Below are 17,057 nucleotides of genomic sequence, written 5' to 3'. Positions count from 1 at the left end.
ACGGGCAGAGGCTGACCTTGGCCTGTACCTCTCAGGAAGCCCCAGAGCCAGTGCACCCCGTGGACAGCTTCAGACCATGTTGAAGCACCACCCAACCATCTCCACAAATGACACACTCAAGAGGCAGACCAGAGCCCTGCTGAAGTAACTCTTGCTCCATGGGGCAGGCCTCTGCACAGCTGATCCTCCATGGTAGTCACAATCAGTCCTTGGAGCTGATAGGCCTAGGTAAATCCCTGCCATTGATGTGCCAACATCAATCAGGGCTCAACTACAACAGGAAGAGGGTGTACCTGGCCCACAAGGGTTTGCAGGGGACACACCTGGAATGCCAGGTGAACCAGGAGGCTGTGCCACTGAACCTTACAGAACACCTACTACATTAGGCCACTCTACCAAGCCCAGGAGATGAGGCAGCTCTACCTAATACACAGAGACAAATACAGGGAGTCTCACAAAATGAGACAAAGAAATATGTCCCTAATGACAAACAGAACAAAACTCCAGAAAAAGAACTAAACAAAATGGAAACAAGCAATCTGGATGCAGAGCTCAAAATACTGGTTATAAGGCTGTTTAATGACTTAGAGGAAGAGTAAACTTACAGAGAACTTCAACAGCATAAAAAGGACATGAGACTCATAGAAAAGAACCAGTCAGAAATGAAGGATACACTAACTGAAATGAATATTTTACAGGGAATCAACAGAGTAGATGAAGCCAAGAAACAAAACAGTTATTTGGAATATATGGAAGCAAAAGAAAAAAACTCACCCCAATCAGAACAGCAGAAAGAAAAAAGAACCCAAATAAATGAGGGTAGTGTAAGGAGCCTCTGGGACAACTTCAAGCATACCAACATTCGTATCATGGGGGTACCAGAAGGAGAAGAGAGAGCAAGAAATTGAAAATCTATTTGAAAAAATAATAACAGAAAACTTCCCTAGCCTGGTGAAGGAAATAGACATACAAGTCCAGGAAGTGCAGAGTCCCAAAGAAGATGAACCCAAAGAGGCCCACACCAAGACACATAATTAAAATGCAAAAGGTTAAAGATAGAGACTCTTGAAAGCACCAGAAAAGCAGTTAGTTACCTACAAGGGAGCTCCCTTTAGGACTGTCAGCTGATTTCTCAACAGAAACTTTGCAGGCCAGAAGGGAGAGACAAGAAGTATTAGAAGTGTTGAAAAACAAGGACCAACAACCAAGATTACTCTACCCAGCAAAGCTATCACTTAGAATTAAAGAACATATAAAGATCTTGCCAGACAAGAAAATGTTAAAGGAGTTTATCGCCACCAAACCAGTATCACATGAAATAGTAAAGGGTCTTCTTTAAAAAGAAGGGGGGGAAATATTAAAAATATGAACAATAAAATAGCAGTAAATACATATCTATCAACAATTGAATCTAGAAAACAAAATAAATGAACAAGCAGAACAGAAACAGACTCACAGATACAGAGAACATTTTGATGGTTGCCAGATGAGAGGGAGGAGGGTTGGGCGCATGGGTGAAAAAGGTGAGGGGATTAAGAAGTACAAATTGGTAGTTACAGAATAGCCACGGGGATGTAAAATACAACATAGGGAATATAGTCAATATTCTAATAATTATGCATAGTATCAGATGGGTATGAAATTTATCAGGTTGATCACTTAGTAAGTTATATAATGTCTAATCACTGGGTTGTACACCTGTAACTAATATGATATTGTATGACAACTATAATTGAAAAATAAAAAATGATTTAAAAAATTTAAAAACAAAAAGAATATTGTGATAGGGGAAACTTCTATTGAACCTAGAATTACCATCTAAAATCAACTACTGAATTTGTAAACTCTAAATTAAAATCATGTATTATTTGCCTACTAATTCACATCCCACAATAACTTTATATTTAAAGCATATATGTATATATATGTGTGTATATATATACACACATACATATGTACATACATACTTTTAGTTAATTTATTTGAATGAATGAAATCTGTGATTATTTTATATAACAAAAAATAAAATAAGCCCTGGCTAGTGTGGCTCAGTTGGTTGAGCATTGTCCCATGCGACAAGAGGTCACTAGTTCAATTCCTAGTCAGGGCACATTGCCCAGGTTGCAGACTTGATCCAAGGTAGAGGATATGCAGGAGACAGCTGATCAATGTTTCTCTCTCTCTCTCTCCCTCTCCCTCCCTCTTTCTCTAAAATCAATAAAAACATTAAAAATAAATAAAATAAAAGCTAAGATATTGAGCCCTGACCAGGTAGCTCAGTTGGTTAGAGCCTTGTCCTGATATACCAAGGTTGCGGGTTCAATCCGCAGTCAGGGTACATACAAGAATCAACCAATGAATGCATAAATAAGTGAAGCAACAATTCTCTCTCCCTCTCTCTCTAAATATCAATTTTTAAAAGCCCTGGCTGGTGTGGCTTAATGGTTGGGCCGAGAGGTTGCCAGTGCAAGTTCCAGTCAGGGCACATGCTGGGTTGCAGGCTTGATCCCCAGTAGGGGGTGTGCAAGAGGCAGCCAGTAGATGTTTTTGATCAATATTTTTCCCTCTCCCTTCCTCTCTCTCTCTACAATCAATAGAAACACATTTTTAAACAAATTTTTAATAAAAATCAATAAAAAATAACTTAATGAAAAATAAAATCAAGTAAGGGAATTGGAGGCCATTACTGTCCTTTTTAAAAACAGCTTTATTAGAGTGTAATTTATATACCATAAAATTCACCCATTTTATGTATATGATTCAATGATTTTTAGTAAATGTAGAGTTATGCGGCCATCACCACAATTGAATTTTAGAACATTTTCATCAATCCAGAAAGTTCCATTGTGCTCACTTGCAGTCAATCTCCATTCCTACTTCCAGCCCCATACAAACCAGTTATTTACTTTCTGCCTCTATAGATTTGTCTTTTCTGGGTATTTCATATAAATGGACCATATATATACCAGGTAGCCTTTTATATCTGGCTTCTTTCACTTGGCATGTTTTGGAGGTTCATCCACGTAGTAGCATGTATTAGTATTTTGCTACCACCTCTTAAAACAACATATTTAAATGGTCTGGTATTTAGAGATCAGATGCAGTTTCATAATTCTGATTTTCTATAGTACCTCCTTTAAATGATTAAACACATTTTTCATTTTCTTCCTAGGAGTTGGTGGCTTTTGAACATCAGTGGGCTAGCTTCTTTGCTAATTTTGACACAGAAATTCCTTTCCTGCTGGAACTTTCTGAATCTCAGGCGGGTGAGGTATGTAGGGGAAGGGTCAAAGGGAGAGAAGAAATTGGTTCATTTATTTGTTGTTTTTAGCTTTATTTAATTTTTTTTTTTTAGAATACAACACTACCAATTCTAATTTGTTTTAATTATCATTTCCTTAAGCTTTGTCGCATGCTGTAAAGAAGTTTTTAACCCCATGACAATCCCTATATAAAAAGTTGTTTTTTTCCTGTACTTTTCTACAAGGATACTCATTTTTTAAGTGTGATGGTGCCTTTGTCAACTAGGAATTCTATTAGGCACTAATTAATAAGCCAAGGAATAATTCTCCACTTTGCCAGTTGAACCTCCAGGTAACACCAAGCTTCTTTTCTAGGCGAACCATAGTGAAGTTACTAGGTTCAGGCTAAGACCCACTCCCTGAGTAAACTGAGGTATTTAAATTAAGAACCAATCCACAGGACTGCAATCAATGACTCTCTTATCATTGATGTTTCTATCTCTCTCTCCCTCTCCCTTCCTCTCTCTGAAATCAATAAAAATGTATTTGAAAAAAACAAACAAAAAACACTAGTCAACAGGAAGGAACAGAAGAGTGATTATGAGTTTATATTTGAGCCTACCTTGGGCTTGCACTGCTAGCCGTCAGTTCTGAGCTTTATCCAGTATGTCCCAGAACAAGCCCTGTCCCTGATGTTGGGAACTGGAGTTGATCTTCATTGTCCTGCATTTTATGTTTACATCATGTTGTAAACCCCACAATATATTGCGATTATTTTTGTTGAAGTAGTTATCTGTTTAATCTTTTAAACTATTATTTAAAAGATTATTATTATTCTGTTATTAGTATTATTGTTATTTTTTATCCCTTAGTTTTAAAGAGTTCTTTATATGTTTAGGCTATTAACATTTTGTCTGTGATGTATATGTCAGATATTTCCTCAGTGTTCATTAATTGTTTTTTTTTGTCATGAACACTTTTTTATTTTTATGTAAATTTATTAATATTTTCTTATGTTGCCTCTGGATTTTGAATCCTTGTATAGGTAAGGTTTTAATTTAAGTTTAAAGAGGAATGCGCCTTTTTGGCATTATATGGTTTAATTCTTAAAATTTAGATCCCTAATTCATTTGAGATTTGTGTGTGTGTGTGATGTGACATACAGATCTAATTTTATCTTCCCCCCCCCCCCAAATGCCTACTTAGTTATTCAGTTCACTAGCTCTGTGACCTGGGACAACTTAATTAACTTTTGTGTCTTAGCCAACTCATCTCTAGAGAGGGGAGAATGATGGAATGAACCACATAGATTGTTATTAGGATTATTTGAGATAATACATTTAAATGCCTATTGCAGTTCACATAGTAAATCTCAGTATGTTTTAAGCTATAATTATTTTAATATTTAAAGAGGTTTTACAAATTAAGACAAATACCAAAACTCCAATTGATAGCCTGTTCAGCATGGCTCAGTGATTGAGCATTGACCCATGAACCAGGAGGTCAGGTTTCGATTCCTGGTCAGGGCACATGCCCGGGTTGCCGGCTGGATCCTGAGTAGGGGGTGTGCAGGAGGCAGCCGATCATTGATGACTCTCTCATCATTGATCTTTCTCTCTTTCTCTCCCTCTCCCTTCTTCTTTCTGAAATCAATAAAAACATTAAAAAACAAAAAAACTCCAATTGATAAACATCCAGAGGATGTAAATAACAGTAAATTACCAAAGGGAAATCTAAATGTCCATTGACTATATCTGAAAGATTCTACTTCATTAAAAATCAAAGGGATGTAAAATAAAACAGCAGTGAGGTACCATTTTTCATTTATCAACTTGGCAAATATGTTTTTAAGTGGATGTTTAATGGACAGTGCTTATGGCGATACTCTGAGATAGGCACAATCATGTATTATCAGTGGAACAGTACATTGATAAAACTGTTGTTGTTGTTGTTAACCCTTTGCGGTTGTATTAAATTTGGACATGGGTGTCGTACTGGTCGGAATTAAGAGCTTTCAGAGAAATTATGAACTGATACATGAATGAATAGAGTTAAGATTCATACGGTTCCTTGCTGTGGTGGCTGAGAGCAGACATACGACCAGAACGGTAAAAAAGCTTTGGTGTCTGAGAGTAGACAAACGACCACAAAGGGTTAATACTCACCCCAGGATATTTTTTCCATTGCTTTTAAGAGAGTGGAAGGGAGGGAGGGAAAGAGGGGGAGAGAGAGAGAGAAACATTGACATGAGAGACACATTGATTGGTTGCCTCCCGCACAACCCTTTGGTACGTGGGCTGACTCTCTAACCACTGAACAACAGCAGCCAAGGCAATAAAACTTGTTTAAAAAGCAGTTTGGCAATATAGTTCTGCCTTTTTATCCTATAATTGTATTTCCAGATCTGCATTAAGGAAATAAAATTAATTTTATCAAAGCTGCAGATAAAATTTCTAGAAAGCCATTGCAGTATTATTTATTATATGAGTTAATAGCAGTATAAATTTCCAAGAATAGAGGAGGACTATTTAATAAACTTTGGTACAGTCAAATATTTGGGTGTTCCATAAAAGGATTTGAAGAAAATGTACCAGAATGTTAACAGTTCTTAAAGATTGTACTTGGTTTTTATTGTATTCTAAAATAAACATATATTAGTTATATAATTGGGGGGGAACAATAGATGTTAGTTAAGGGGATTAAAATTTTGAACCCTTTTCACTTAGATTCAGATATCAATTTTTGATTAGTGTTAAGCCTAGCACTATGCACAGCAAAGCTGAGTACTTCTGTGATTTCCTGGGAAACTCCTGTCAGTGTACTTCTGAGTTCCTTGAATTCTTCCTCATTGCTGATTTTAAATTAGTTCACTAGAATTAATAAGAATGAATATGTATTCCTTTATTGAAAATGTAGGGGAAAATTTTTTATAAAGGAAAAAATTCCCACATGGTTAGTACCTTGGATCATGCATGGTGGTTGTTCCAATTTCCTTTCAGTCGTTAAAAAAAAACTATGAAATTCGACAATAATTTCTTTTCTTTACCTTTCTTTTCTTTTCCTTTTCTTTTGCAGCCTTTTGTCTTTTTTTCCTTTGCTTTTTTTTTTCAACCTGTCCCCAAAATTCATGTTGCTGTCCATCTCTTATGTCCTTCCATGTTCTTAAAATAATCTACAAACATACATCTGTCTCTGCCACCCCTCATACACACACACACACTATATGTGTATATATGTTTATACATACATACAAATATACATGAGAGGTTTTGTGATTGTTTTATAAAATTGTGATCTTAATATATACAATGTTGGCTTCTTTTTTAGCCATTCAGAAGTTACTTTAGTCATGGAATGATCTCCAGCCATATAACTGAAAACAGGTAAGTTTCTTGGGGAAGAAAGGTGAATGGTAATAGAGAAAATGGGGTTGACAAAGAAGGGTGGAGGCGGGGGAGCATCTAAGTCTTGAAACTGGAATCAGGAAAATATGACTTGACTTTAGTTATTACAGGGTAAGAAATCCATACTCTGTAAAATTGTTTCACTGCTTTTGTATTTTTAAAAACATATAATTTTAGAGTAAACTAGCTTTTAAAACAGTGTAGCTTGCTGAAATCTAAAGAAAGGAATTCTTTTATTTCATCCCCAGCTCAGGAAAGCTAGAGGAAGCAGAATGTCCAAGAGCTGGACAGGGGTCAGCAGTGGCTTGTGGGTAATGAGAAGAATCATCCAGTCAGGGAGCTGTGAGGGAACATACGCATTTGTTTCCTTTGTTGTATTTCCTTCAGCACCTCTCTTGTCATGATAATCAGGAGAGCCCAGCAGGGGATAGTTCCTCTGATGGAGAGATGAGAGTTGATCTTTCATCTCTTTTCCCCAATTCCAATCCAATCTGATGGTGAAACAAATTACTCTGGTTAGGATTCAATCATCTTTCTCTGCCCCCAAGTGTCACTTAGCTCGAATTAAGCTTCAGAAGGAAAACCAGTAATGTTTACTTTTAAGAGCCCCTGCTTGCCTGAAGCTTAAGGAAGTATTTTTAAGAGTAATGAAGCCCGGCTGGGCCTGGCTCAATGGTTGAGCATTGACCTAGGATCCAGGCGTTGGGGTTTGATTCCCAGTCAGGGCACACACCTGGGTTGCAGGCTCGATCAATGACTCTCTCATCATTAATGTTTCTATCTCTCTCTCCCTCTCCTTTCCTCTCTCTGAAATCAATAGATATATTTAAAAAAAAAAAAAAAAGTAATGAAAAGAAATGCAAAGAATTTTCTTCATGATATACACGCTAAGCAATTTAAGGAAAACGTAGAGGATAAAGGAAACCCTCAATCTGTTTTAGCTGCTATGACAAAAATACCAGAAACTGAGTGGCTTACACACAAACAAAAAAACATGCATTTCACATAGTTCTGGAGGCTGGGAAGTCCAAGATGATGGTGCTAGCCGATTTGGTGTCTGGTGAGGGCCCACTTCCTCATAGATGGCTGTTATTTCTCTGTAACCTCACCTAGCAGAAAGGGCTAGGGATCTCTCTGGAAGCTCTTTTATAAGAGCATCTTTTATAATCCCATTAATGAGGGATCCATTCTTATGACCTAATCACCTCCCAAAGGTCCTACCTATGCCATCACTTTGGGGGTGAGAATTTTTTTTTTTTTTTTAAAGTATTGACTTCAGAGAGAGGAAGTGAGAGGGAGAGAGAGATAGAAACATCGATGACGAGAGTGTCATTGATTGGTTGCCTCCTGCATGCCCCCGACTGGGGATCAAGCCCGCAACCCGGGCATGTGCCCTGACCGGGAATCAAGCCCCGATTGCCTAGATCCTAGGTTGACACTCAACTGCTGAGCCATGCCCAGCCGGGCTGGGGGTAAGAATTTTAACATGAATTTATGGGGACACGAACATTTGACCCATAGCAGAACCATGTTTTAAAAATATTCTTTACTCACTGAATATTTACTGAGAACATATGACATAATAGGAGATTCGTAGTAAAAAAAATAGACCAGACATGGTCTCTGCCCTCATGGAGTGTATAGTGTGGTGGAGAAATAAGACATTAATCAAGCAACCTCATAAAGAAATATATAATTACAAACTCTGTTTGTGGCATGAAGGGGAAAAAGAACATGATACAGTGAAGACCATAACTGGAGAGTATGACCTCTTTTGAGGGAAAATCTGAATGATGGGTAAAGACAATTGAGGGAAGGGAGAAAAGCAGTGGTCCTGAGATGAGAACATAAGGAACATAAGAGAGATGAGTTTGGTTGGAGTGTGGGAGTTGGGGGAGAGTGGCCTTACATGGACCTAAAGAAGCTGGCCAGGCCAGGCCATGCAAGTCCTTGTTGGCCATGTCAAAGATTTCAGCCTTTCTTCGGAAAATAACATAAAGGCTTTAAAAGCTTTCCACGTTTAAAAGACCATCCTGCAATGTGGAGAATAGATTATAGGAAGGTGAGAGTGGAAGCAGGGACACTATGTTGAAGCATTGCAGTTGTCCAGGGAACAAATGATGGCAGCATGGACTAGGCTTGTGGCCATGTTGATGGAGGGAAATGGAAATAGTGAATTTTCATTGTTGATTAAATTTAGAGGTGAGAGAACAGGAGAAGTCAAGACCTCTCAGGTCTGGCTCAGTCCCTGGATGGATGACGATGCCATTTATTTACTGTAAGGACTGGAAGGGGTGGATCATGAGAGAGGAGAATAGAGGACAGACAGCTGAAGGTAAAACTCTTATGAATATGCAGAAGCCAGGTAGAGGAGAAGGACTGATGAGGGAGACCCGAGAAGCAACGGCTTTTGCAGGTGGAGGGTGTCGGGTGCTTCTAAGAGACCAAGAAAGGGCAGGCTAACGATTGTTCATTGGGTTTGCTGTATGCTACATGAAAGGCATTTGGTGACTTTTGCAAGAGCAGTTTGAGTGAATTGTCTGAGGGGTGCTGACTGAAGTGGGCTGAGAAACTGAAAACAGAAAAAGACAAAAAGACAAGTCTATCCAAGAGAAGAGGGAAGACTCCTCCTCTTCCAGACGTGAGAGGCCTCCTTGACTTCTCCTGTCCCCTCACCTCTAAATTTAATCAACAGTGAAAATTCACTATTTCCATTTCCCTCCATCTACATGGCCATAAGCCTAGTCCTAGTTCTGGTGCAGGGAAAAGTAGATGTGGTAGCTACAACACTTGCAACCCTACTCTCCTTCCCTCCTGAAGGTTACTCAGGAATTGCTAATGGCTCTACTGTAGTCTGTCTACAGTCTGAGTATCACAACTGCTATCATTCTTTAAAATTTATTTCTATTAAAATGCTTTTTCAGCCCAGCCGGGCATGACTCAGCAATTGAGCATCAGCCTAGGATCCAGGAGATCGATATTCGATTCCAGGTCAGGGCACATGCCCGGGTTGTGGGCTCGATCCCCAGTGGGGAGCATGCAGGAGGCAGCCAATCAGTCATTCTCTTTCATCATTGATGTTTCTATCTCTCTCCCTCCCTCTCCCTTCCTTTCTCTGAAATCAATAAAGATATTTAAAAAAATTAAAATAATCCTTCCTTTATAAAAAAAAATGCTATTTTATAAAACTGGGATTTTCCTCCATCACTGCAAACTTGTCATCAAGAAGTAGGACCAGCTGAAAATAAAAACCTGGCTTGGATTTAGTTATGTCCCTAAATGACTAATTCATATGAGTCAGTAGGAGGAGTCTGAGACATCTGGCATCCCTTCCCAACCAGCAAAGAGCATTAGGAGTATGATAGTGATCACTTTGCTTACTGCGGATGCCGCTTAGCAAAGCCCAAGAACTACTCACTAAGAAATTGCCCTGTCCAGGAATCTATTTTCTAATCACATCTTTTTAATTTGCCACTTTAGCCCTAATAGACAACCATTTGTTCTCTTCGGTAATCACTCCACTCGAGAAAACTTGAATGCTGGCAGCTTTAACTTCCCCTCTGAAGGGCATCTGGTACGCAACACTGGTCCCAGTGGGAGCTTTGCCAAACACATGGTGAGTGGCTTACTGCCTGGTGCTTAATTGGTTTCATTAACAAATAGGGAGGAGTAGAGCTGGATAAAAGGAACCTTTCCCAGTTAGTACCTGTTGATTTAACCTTGAACATGGAGTTGTTTTGGAGTGAAAAGAAATGATTAAAAACTGACTGTTTTTATATAAGTACTAGGTATTATTTGAAAGCACCATATTTAATTGTTAAATATTTTAAGGAGAAAGGCTAAAAAAATACTTTCACAAACCAAACTTTTTAAGTTGTAAGAATAATCATCAATAGAATAAAAATTTTAAATGTACTTGAAAATAGACAGTCATTCAAAGCCCAGGTTTATGTCTTGACTGTTACATTTCAGGACATAAACCTTGAGGATCACTGTCATTTTATTGAAGATGCCAGGGAGCAGATTTTTGCATTTGATAGTATATTGTCTGCTACATTCTTTTAAGAAAAACATTAGATTGAAATGTGAGACTCTAATGACTATAAGTCTGTGCTATTGTAATGGAATTTTAAGTATTTTCAGAGTGTTTCTGACAATCAGGAAAGCTGGGGAGTAGGCACTATTATTTTTAAATTTGGATTTGGATAACATGAGACCCAATTGTCTGGACTGAGACTCCAGATATGTCTCCAAGCCAATAAGGGATTTAGGGCTACGTGAATTGATGTGCCGTCAGGATCTTGCTGCTTTCTAAAGGGGGGGTGCATATGTCTAAGGAGGAGTTCTTCCAGAAACCTAGAGACGACAGGAGAGACAAATACAATGACGCTAGAGGAACCTGAAGCCTTGGCAGCTGCAGCTATAGAAAACATTAAACACAACACAACTCCCTGTCAGATCAACATAAAACCTTACATTAAAACCTTTTTACCTCAGTTCCTGTTAGCTTATACACCATATCTGGCTTTCAACAAAAATTACAAGGCATGCTTAAAGGCAAGAAAAAACATAGTCTGAAGAGAGAACATGACCATCAGAACCAGACTCAGATATGACTGATATTTTTGAATTCTGATTAATATCTTGTGTTCTAAAAAGTAGGAAACATGTAAGAATAGATGGATAATGTAAGCAAAGAGATGGAAATGCTAAGAAAAAATCAAAAGAAATGCTAGAAATCAAAAACACTATAACAGAAATGAATGCTTTTGATGGGCTCATCGGTAGACCGGCAATACTGACCTTGCCACTGCAATGAATTACTTATTACTCAGAATAAGCCCGTATTTCAGATTTATAGTTTGGAATTACAATATTTGTACTATTACAGAAAAAAAAAAGTCATATTTTCTCTTATGAATTCCTTAAACAAATGGAGTAAAATTGAAGGAATGAATATTTGTGTCACATTTAGCTATTTTTTATACATTGTGCTAATTTCTTTTAGTTCTGTGGTAGCATTTTTGTATTTTGAAACTGCTATCCTAGGAACCCTGATGAGATAGATGTAGGATTTTCAAAAGAAAAAAAGGGTATTATTCCATGTCTATAAAATGAACAACTAAACAGGGAAGAATAAGAATTTTAAAGTCCAGAGAACTTGTCATTTTCTCTTCTGCAAGGTCTATGTACAAAGATGAAATGCAAATGAAGGTGGGGACCTGGGTAGCACCTGCCTTTCCTGAATTTATAGCAGCCCCCCCCATGTGCCTTTCAGGTTGGCCAAGGTCCTCATTGTGAGAGTTCTGGGCTGAGTATTAATAGCAGTCAAAACCCAGCACATTTTCTCTTCTTTTCCTTCTAAGTTGTGAATTCATTAGCATCGTGGGCTGAGTACCCAATAATAGCCTCACAACATAGCCAAGATTACACACACGCACACGCGCACGCGTTACCTTTTGAAAAACTATTAAAGATGATCTTTTCTCCCCAACCACTGTGGCTCAGTGGATTGAGTGTTGTCCTGTACGTAAGGAGGTCACCCGTTTGATTCCCAGTCAGGGCACATGCCTGGGTTTCAGGCTCAGTCCCCAGTAGGGGGCGTTCAAGAAGCAGCCCATCAATGTTTCTCTCTCTCCCTCTGTAAAAAAAATTTCAATAAAAAACATATTTTGATAGTGATCTTTTCCCCTATCCCTTTAAAAAAATAAATCAGCTGTTGGTCAAATAAAATTGACTTCCATTAACTAACACTTTTTTTTTTAATCCTCACCTGAGGATATTTTTTTCCATTGCTTTTCAGAGAGAGTGGAAGGGGGAAAGAGAGAGAGAGAGAGAGAGAGAGAAAAAAACATCAATGTGATAGAGACACATGATTGGTTGCCTCCCCCACACACCCCCACTGAACATGGGACCCTTCAATTCTCAGGCCAAGGCTCTAACCGCTGAGCCAAATCGGCTAGGGCCAATTAACACTTTGTGTTTCTCTAGTCCTACACACCTAAGTCCCCGCTCCTTTTTTATTTTTACTTTTTTCTGACATCCAGGTAGTACAGTGCATCTCACCAAAGGGACCCCTTGCTTGTTCAAGAACGTACTTTTTTGGAGCTACTCACATTCCTTACTTGGGTAAGTCCCTGTAAGTCATCCTCTCATCAACTTAATGAATAGTTAGTTCCTCCCATGAACTAGAAGTGGACTCATGATTTACTACTTTGCTCAGAAGTTCATGATGCCCAATTTGCAGGCCTCCAAACTCCCTCTCTGATTGCAAATGGAGAGTTGGTGTGCTTAACACATTTTTCACAATGTATTTCAGGAGGAAAAACTATTGGTTCAACATATATCAGGTCTAACCATGTGTAAGACCATGTGCTCAGCGTCAGAGGGAGGTATCAGGAGGTGTGGGCTGCATTGGGAGTTTGGATACTCAGCTAGGTACCTGCCCAAATCTTTTTGTGAGGAAAGTGAAGAAAGGCCACAGCGGAAAGGTATCCATGAACTGAAAACATTTACAGGAACAAGGGCTCCATGCTGTGGGGCCATCTAGAAAGGCTGACTGGGGCTGCCCATCTTGCTGGGGTAACCAGAAGCTGCAGGCATCCAAAGAGACAATGAGAAGAACCTCTAGAATGAAGGAGGGTCTCAGCACTGCTCCACAGGACATCAGAAAACGAGGTTTTCTCCTGGATGTCGTTACATGAGCCAGGAAACTCTGAAAGAAGCATGACGTGGGTTGGATAATTAAGGAAATTAAGAGTCAGAACTGAGCCTGCTTACTTATATCTCCTAGTTTAAAAAATTAAAATAAAAGCAAAAACATTCCAGAGCCTAAGGTTCTGTGTCTTCTCTGGGATTTAGTGGTGATGCTGAGTGGGTTGTCAAAGTCAGTATGCAGGAGGATACTGAGAGAAGCTAAGTTTCACTGTTGTTTGTGCTTGTACAGTATTTAACTAAAAGGGGGGGGGGGGAGTAGTTTTTGACATCTCCTTTGAATTAAATTAAGAAATTCTAGTTTCTTATGAAGTGTTTGCATCTCCTGTGATCCACCATATTCTTATCAGGTCCTCTTTCACAGGTGAGGACAGCAAGCTGCCTAAGAAAACTGAACAAATGTAAGTCTTTATTTTGTTTTCTTTTTTCTTTTTCAAAGTTGAGTTACTCAGAAGTTGGGCTGTCCTGTCTACCTCCTTTTGAGGTCAGCAGTGGGTAGGACGTCTGCTTTATGAGGTGAGCAGAGCTATGTAGTTTCCCAGAAGGTTCCCAGCCCCTGTCTATCAGCTGGGAGTCCAGCCTGGAGACCCTTCGAGCTTTGCCACCTGCTCCTCTCTCCAAATTCAGAAGCTTCCTATCTGCACATTGTGCATTTAAATGGCATGACTCATCTTACTATGTTTTCTGCATAGTGCATTTTTTTTTATTGGGGGCTTTCCTAAAAATAAAACATCCTAAAACCATTGGGAAAAATCTGTGTGAAACCTGCTTTGGTCTGAGAAGTGTTTACTCTGGATTTGATACTCAGACTTTTGGAACAGAATTCGGATCTGAACTCAGGCTGTGCAGCCTTAGAAAGGTCCTAGTGTTGACTTCTCTCCCCTCACAGATAGTAGGAAATCAAAAACAGGAAATTAACTCATTAAGTCTTCTATTAGGCTTCCATAACAAAATATCACAGATTAGGTGGCTTCAACAGCCAGAACTTTATTTTCTCACAATCCCGGAAACTGAAAGTCCAAGATCAAGGTGCCAACAGGGCTGGTTTCTGGTGTGGCCTCTCCTTGAGTTGCAGACCACTGCCTTCTCACTATGTCCTCATGTGGCCTTTCCTCTGGGCTCATGTGAAGGGAGAAAGAGAGATCTCTGGTGTCTCTTCTTCTTTTTAGAAGGTAATATAATCACACTATAGGAAATTTGGAAAGTAGAGATAAGAAAAGAAGATCCTCCATAATTCTTCCTTTTTGGCACTTCACAATAGTATCTTAATGTGTATCTTTCTGAGCTTTTAGAAGATTATATGTTTAGGTTTTGTGTAGCTGTAATTATAGTGTGTGTGCATTTCTTTGTGGGTTTTCTTCACTTTATCAGCAAGTCAGCCACATTCTGATATGTTTGTAGGAATGTATAGTCTTGCTTTGTATCTGCTTGTGCTTCTGTGCCAGCCATATTTAGCCACTGCACTGGGTCCTCATTCTGGGCCCTAGACATTTCGCTTAACCCAAATGCATTGGTGCCCAGCTTCAGGGACTGGTATTGAGGAGTGCTTGGGCCCATATCAGGGAACTTGCTGAGTCACAGAGCTGGTGGAACTTGGGCCTTGTGGTGTCCCAATGAAGGCAGCAGCAGAGCAATCCAGGCACGGAGCAGACCCTTCGCCTGTCATGGGTCTCACACCTCCCATCCAGACCATGTCGCGAGCTCTCTTCTGAGGGCCTGTGTAGGAGAAGGCCAAACTGGGGGAGGCCTGGCCAGTGTTGATACTAGGTTGGGGAGGGAGGAAGGGCATCTTTATATATCTTTGAGACTGACCTCTTTACAGCTTCATCCTTAGTATCGAAGTGTAGAGGATTCTAGTTTTACCGAGAAGTGGCCAAGCTTATTGGCAGTGTCCCTGTTGGACTCCTTCCTATCAGGACATACCCCTCGCCATCGCCTCGCCAACAGTCCTCAGGATATGTTGGTCCTTGGAGCTGTCATTTTGTTCTGTGTGCTCTTTCTGTCCCTTTGTTGTTGTTAATCCTTACTCAAGGATATGTTTTCTATTGATTTTTAGAGAGAGAGTGGAAGGCCTACTTCCTGCTTCTGTAAGATGGGAGGGTTAGACCAGGTCATTTCTGTGTTTATTCCTTCTTTTAAACTCCTGTCACCTTTCTTTACCTGTTTCAAGATTCTAAGGCTTAAAAATAGACATATTCCTTTTTTTTTTTTTAATATATCTTTATTGATTTCAGAAAGAGGGAGGGAGAGGGAAAGAGAGCGTTGAAACATCAATGATGAGAGAGAATCATTGATTGGCTGCCTTCTGCACGCCCCCCACTGGGAATTGAGCCTGCAACCTGGGCATGTGCCCTGACCAGGAATCAAACTGCGAGCTCCTGGATCCTAGGTCGATGCTAAATTGCAGAGCCATGCCCTGCTGGGGAAAAATAGACATATTCTTAGGTAAGGCTTTATCACTTCTTTGCCAGTCATCTCCCTTGCCTTTCAGGGCCTCATGGATGAGCCTCTTTCTCTGTAATTATCCTAATGAGATTCTGGTTCTCCTTCCCCTAAAGCAGTGGCTCTCGACCAAGGGCAATTTAACCATACCACTCCCACCAGTCACCTGCCCCATCAGGATGTTTGCAGTGTCTGGAGAATTATCTGTCCCAAAATGCTAAGATTGAGAAAACCTGCCCTAAAGGCAGCCAGACTTAAATTTTTTAGGGACCTTGGTGGCAATCCCAGTCTGGCAAAGAAAAAACCTTCTTATAATGACTTTGGGAAGTGAGAAGTCAGAGAGAAAGAGCAAGATTGGTGAGGGGGTGCTTTAGGAGGGGACTGTTCCCCCTCAGGAGCATTCTGTAGTCTCTAGAACAGGTAAGCTGCTTAGAAAGTGGTCTGCAATTGTTAATTTGAGTTTAAGTGGAGCCCATCTTCTCCCCAGAGCAATCTCTCTTGCCCCCTGAGGTCTCCCACCCTGAGGTTGCGGTAGCAGACAGCCTTTAGCATTCCTGGGGAGATGACATGAAGGTGTGGTGCAGTTGATTCCTGGAAAAGCAGCAAGCCTGTATCACTACACTGAAGGGATTCAGGGTTCTTGAGTAGCTGCCCCTGCATGTGGAGAGGTCAGGGAGCCCACATACTTTTCTTCTGTTGGATTACAAACAGGGAAGGTTAGTGTTTTGAGCAGAATTAAGGAGAGCTGACTTTTCTTATCCTGATTTAACAGAGAAAAGTATAAATCAGATGGGGCACGTGGCTTTTAAAAGGTTTAGAAATCAGTGAGTTCCAGCTCTTCACTTCTTATTCTGTTTAAAAATCAGTCCCTCAGGAAATGTCATTTTTGCACATGCAGCTTTTGATGAAACCTTGTAATGCTGTAGTTAACCCATATTTTTTGTTTTAAAAGTAGGCTCTTGTCCCAGGTATATGCTGCTGTGATTGAGGCTGTTTTGGCTGGCATTGCATGTTATGCTAAAACTTCCAGTCTAACAAAGGTAATTTAAATACCATGTTTCTTTTTCCTTAGAAGTTATTTTAATGTAAAACTTCCTATCCATCTGGATGGGGTTGTTTTCTTTGTTTTGTTTTTGGACACTTTGTAGTACTCAGTTTTGTGTGAGCTTGGGCCTCCGTGGAGCTTGCCATGGACAGAGACACTTTTATTTTTAATCCTCACCAAGGATATTTTTTCTGTTGCTTTTCTGAGAGA

General features: G+C 39.7%; 1 protein-coding gene across 5 annotated transcripts in view; it reads left to right on the top strand.

Annotated features, from left to right (window-relative positions):
- DNAAF9 (dynein axonemal assembly factor 9) overlaps nt 1-17,057 on the top strand; it is a 115,678-nt gene that overhangs the window by 40,037 nt on the left and 58,584 nt on the right. For 3 of the 5 annotated variants that reach the window (XR_015714809.1, XM_016212082.2, XM_087818843.1), the window contains exons 8-13: nt 3,173-3,271; nt 6,570-6,625; nt 10,127-10,262; nt 12,694-12,775; nt 13,725-13,761; nt 16,755-16,842. Coding sequence is in view for 4 of the 5 variants with exons in the window: in XM_016212082.2 (XP_016067568.2) it covers nt 3,173-3,271; nt 6,570-6,625; nt 10,127-10,262; nt 12,694-12,775; nt 13,725-13,761; nt 16,755-16,842 (498 nt within the window). In the remaining variant the exon portion in view is untranslated. The remainder of the gene's footprint in view (nt 1-3,172; nt 3,272-6,569; nt 6,626-10,126; nt 10,263-12,693; nt 12,776-13,724; nt 13,762-16,754; nt 16,843-17,057) is intronic. The other 2 variants (XM_087818842.1, XM_087818844.1) reach the window with 2 other exon arrangements.

This window comes from Miniopterus natalensis, chromosome 7 (genome assembly GCF_054644295.1).
Source record: "Miniopterus natalensis isolate mMinNat1 chromosome 7, mMinNat1.hap1, whole genome shotgun sequence".
NCBI classification, from domain to species: domain Eukaryota; kingdom Metazoa; phylum Chordata; class Mammalia; order Chiroptera; family Miniopteridae; genus Miniopterus; species Miniopterus natalensis.
This window is presented reverse-complemented; position numbering and strand designations above follow the sequence as displayed.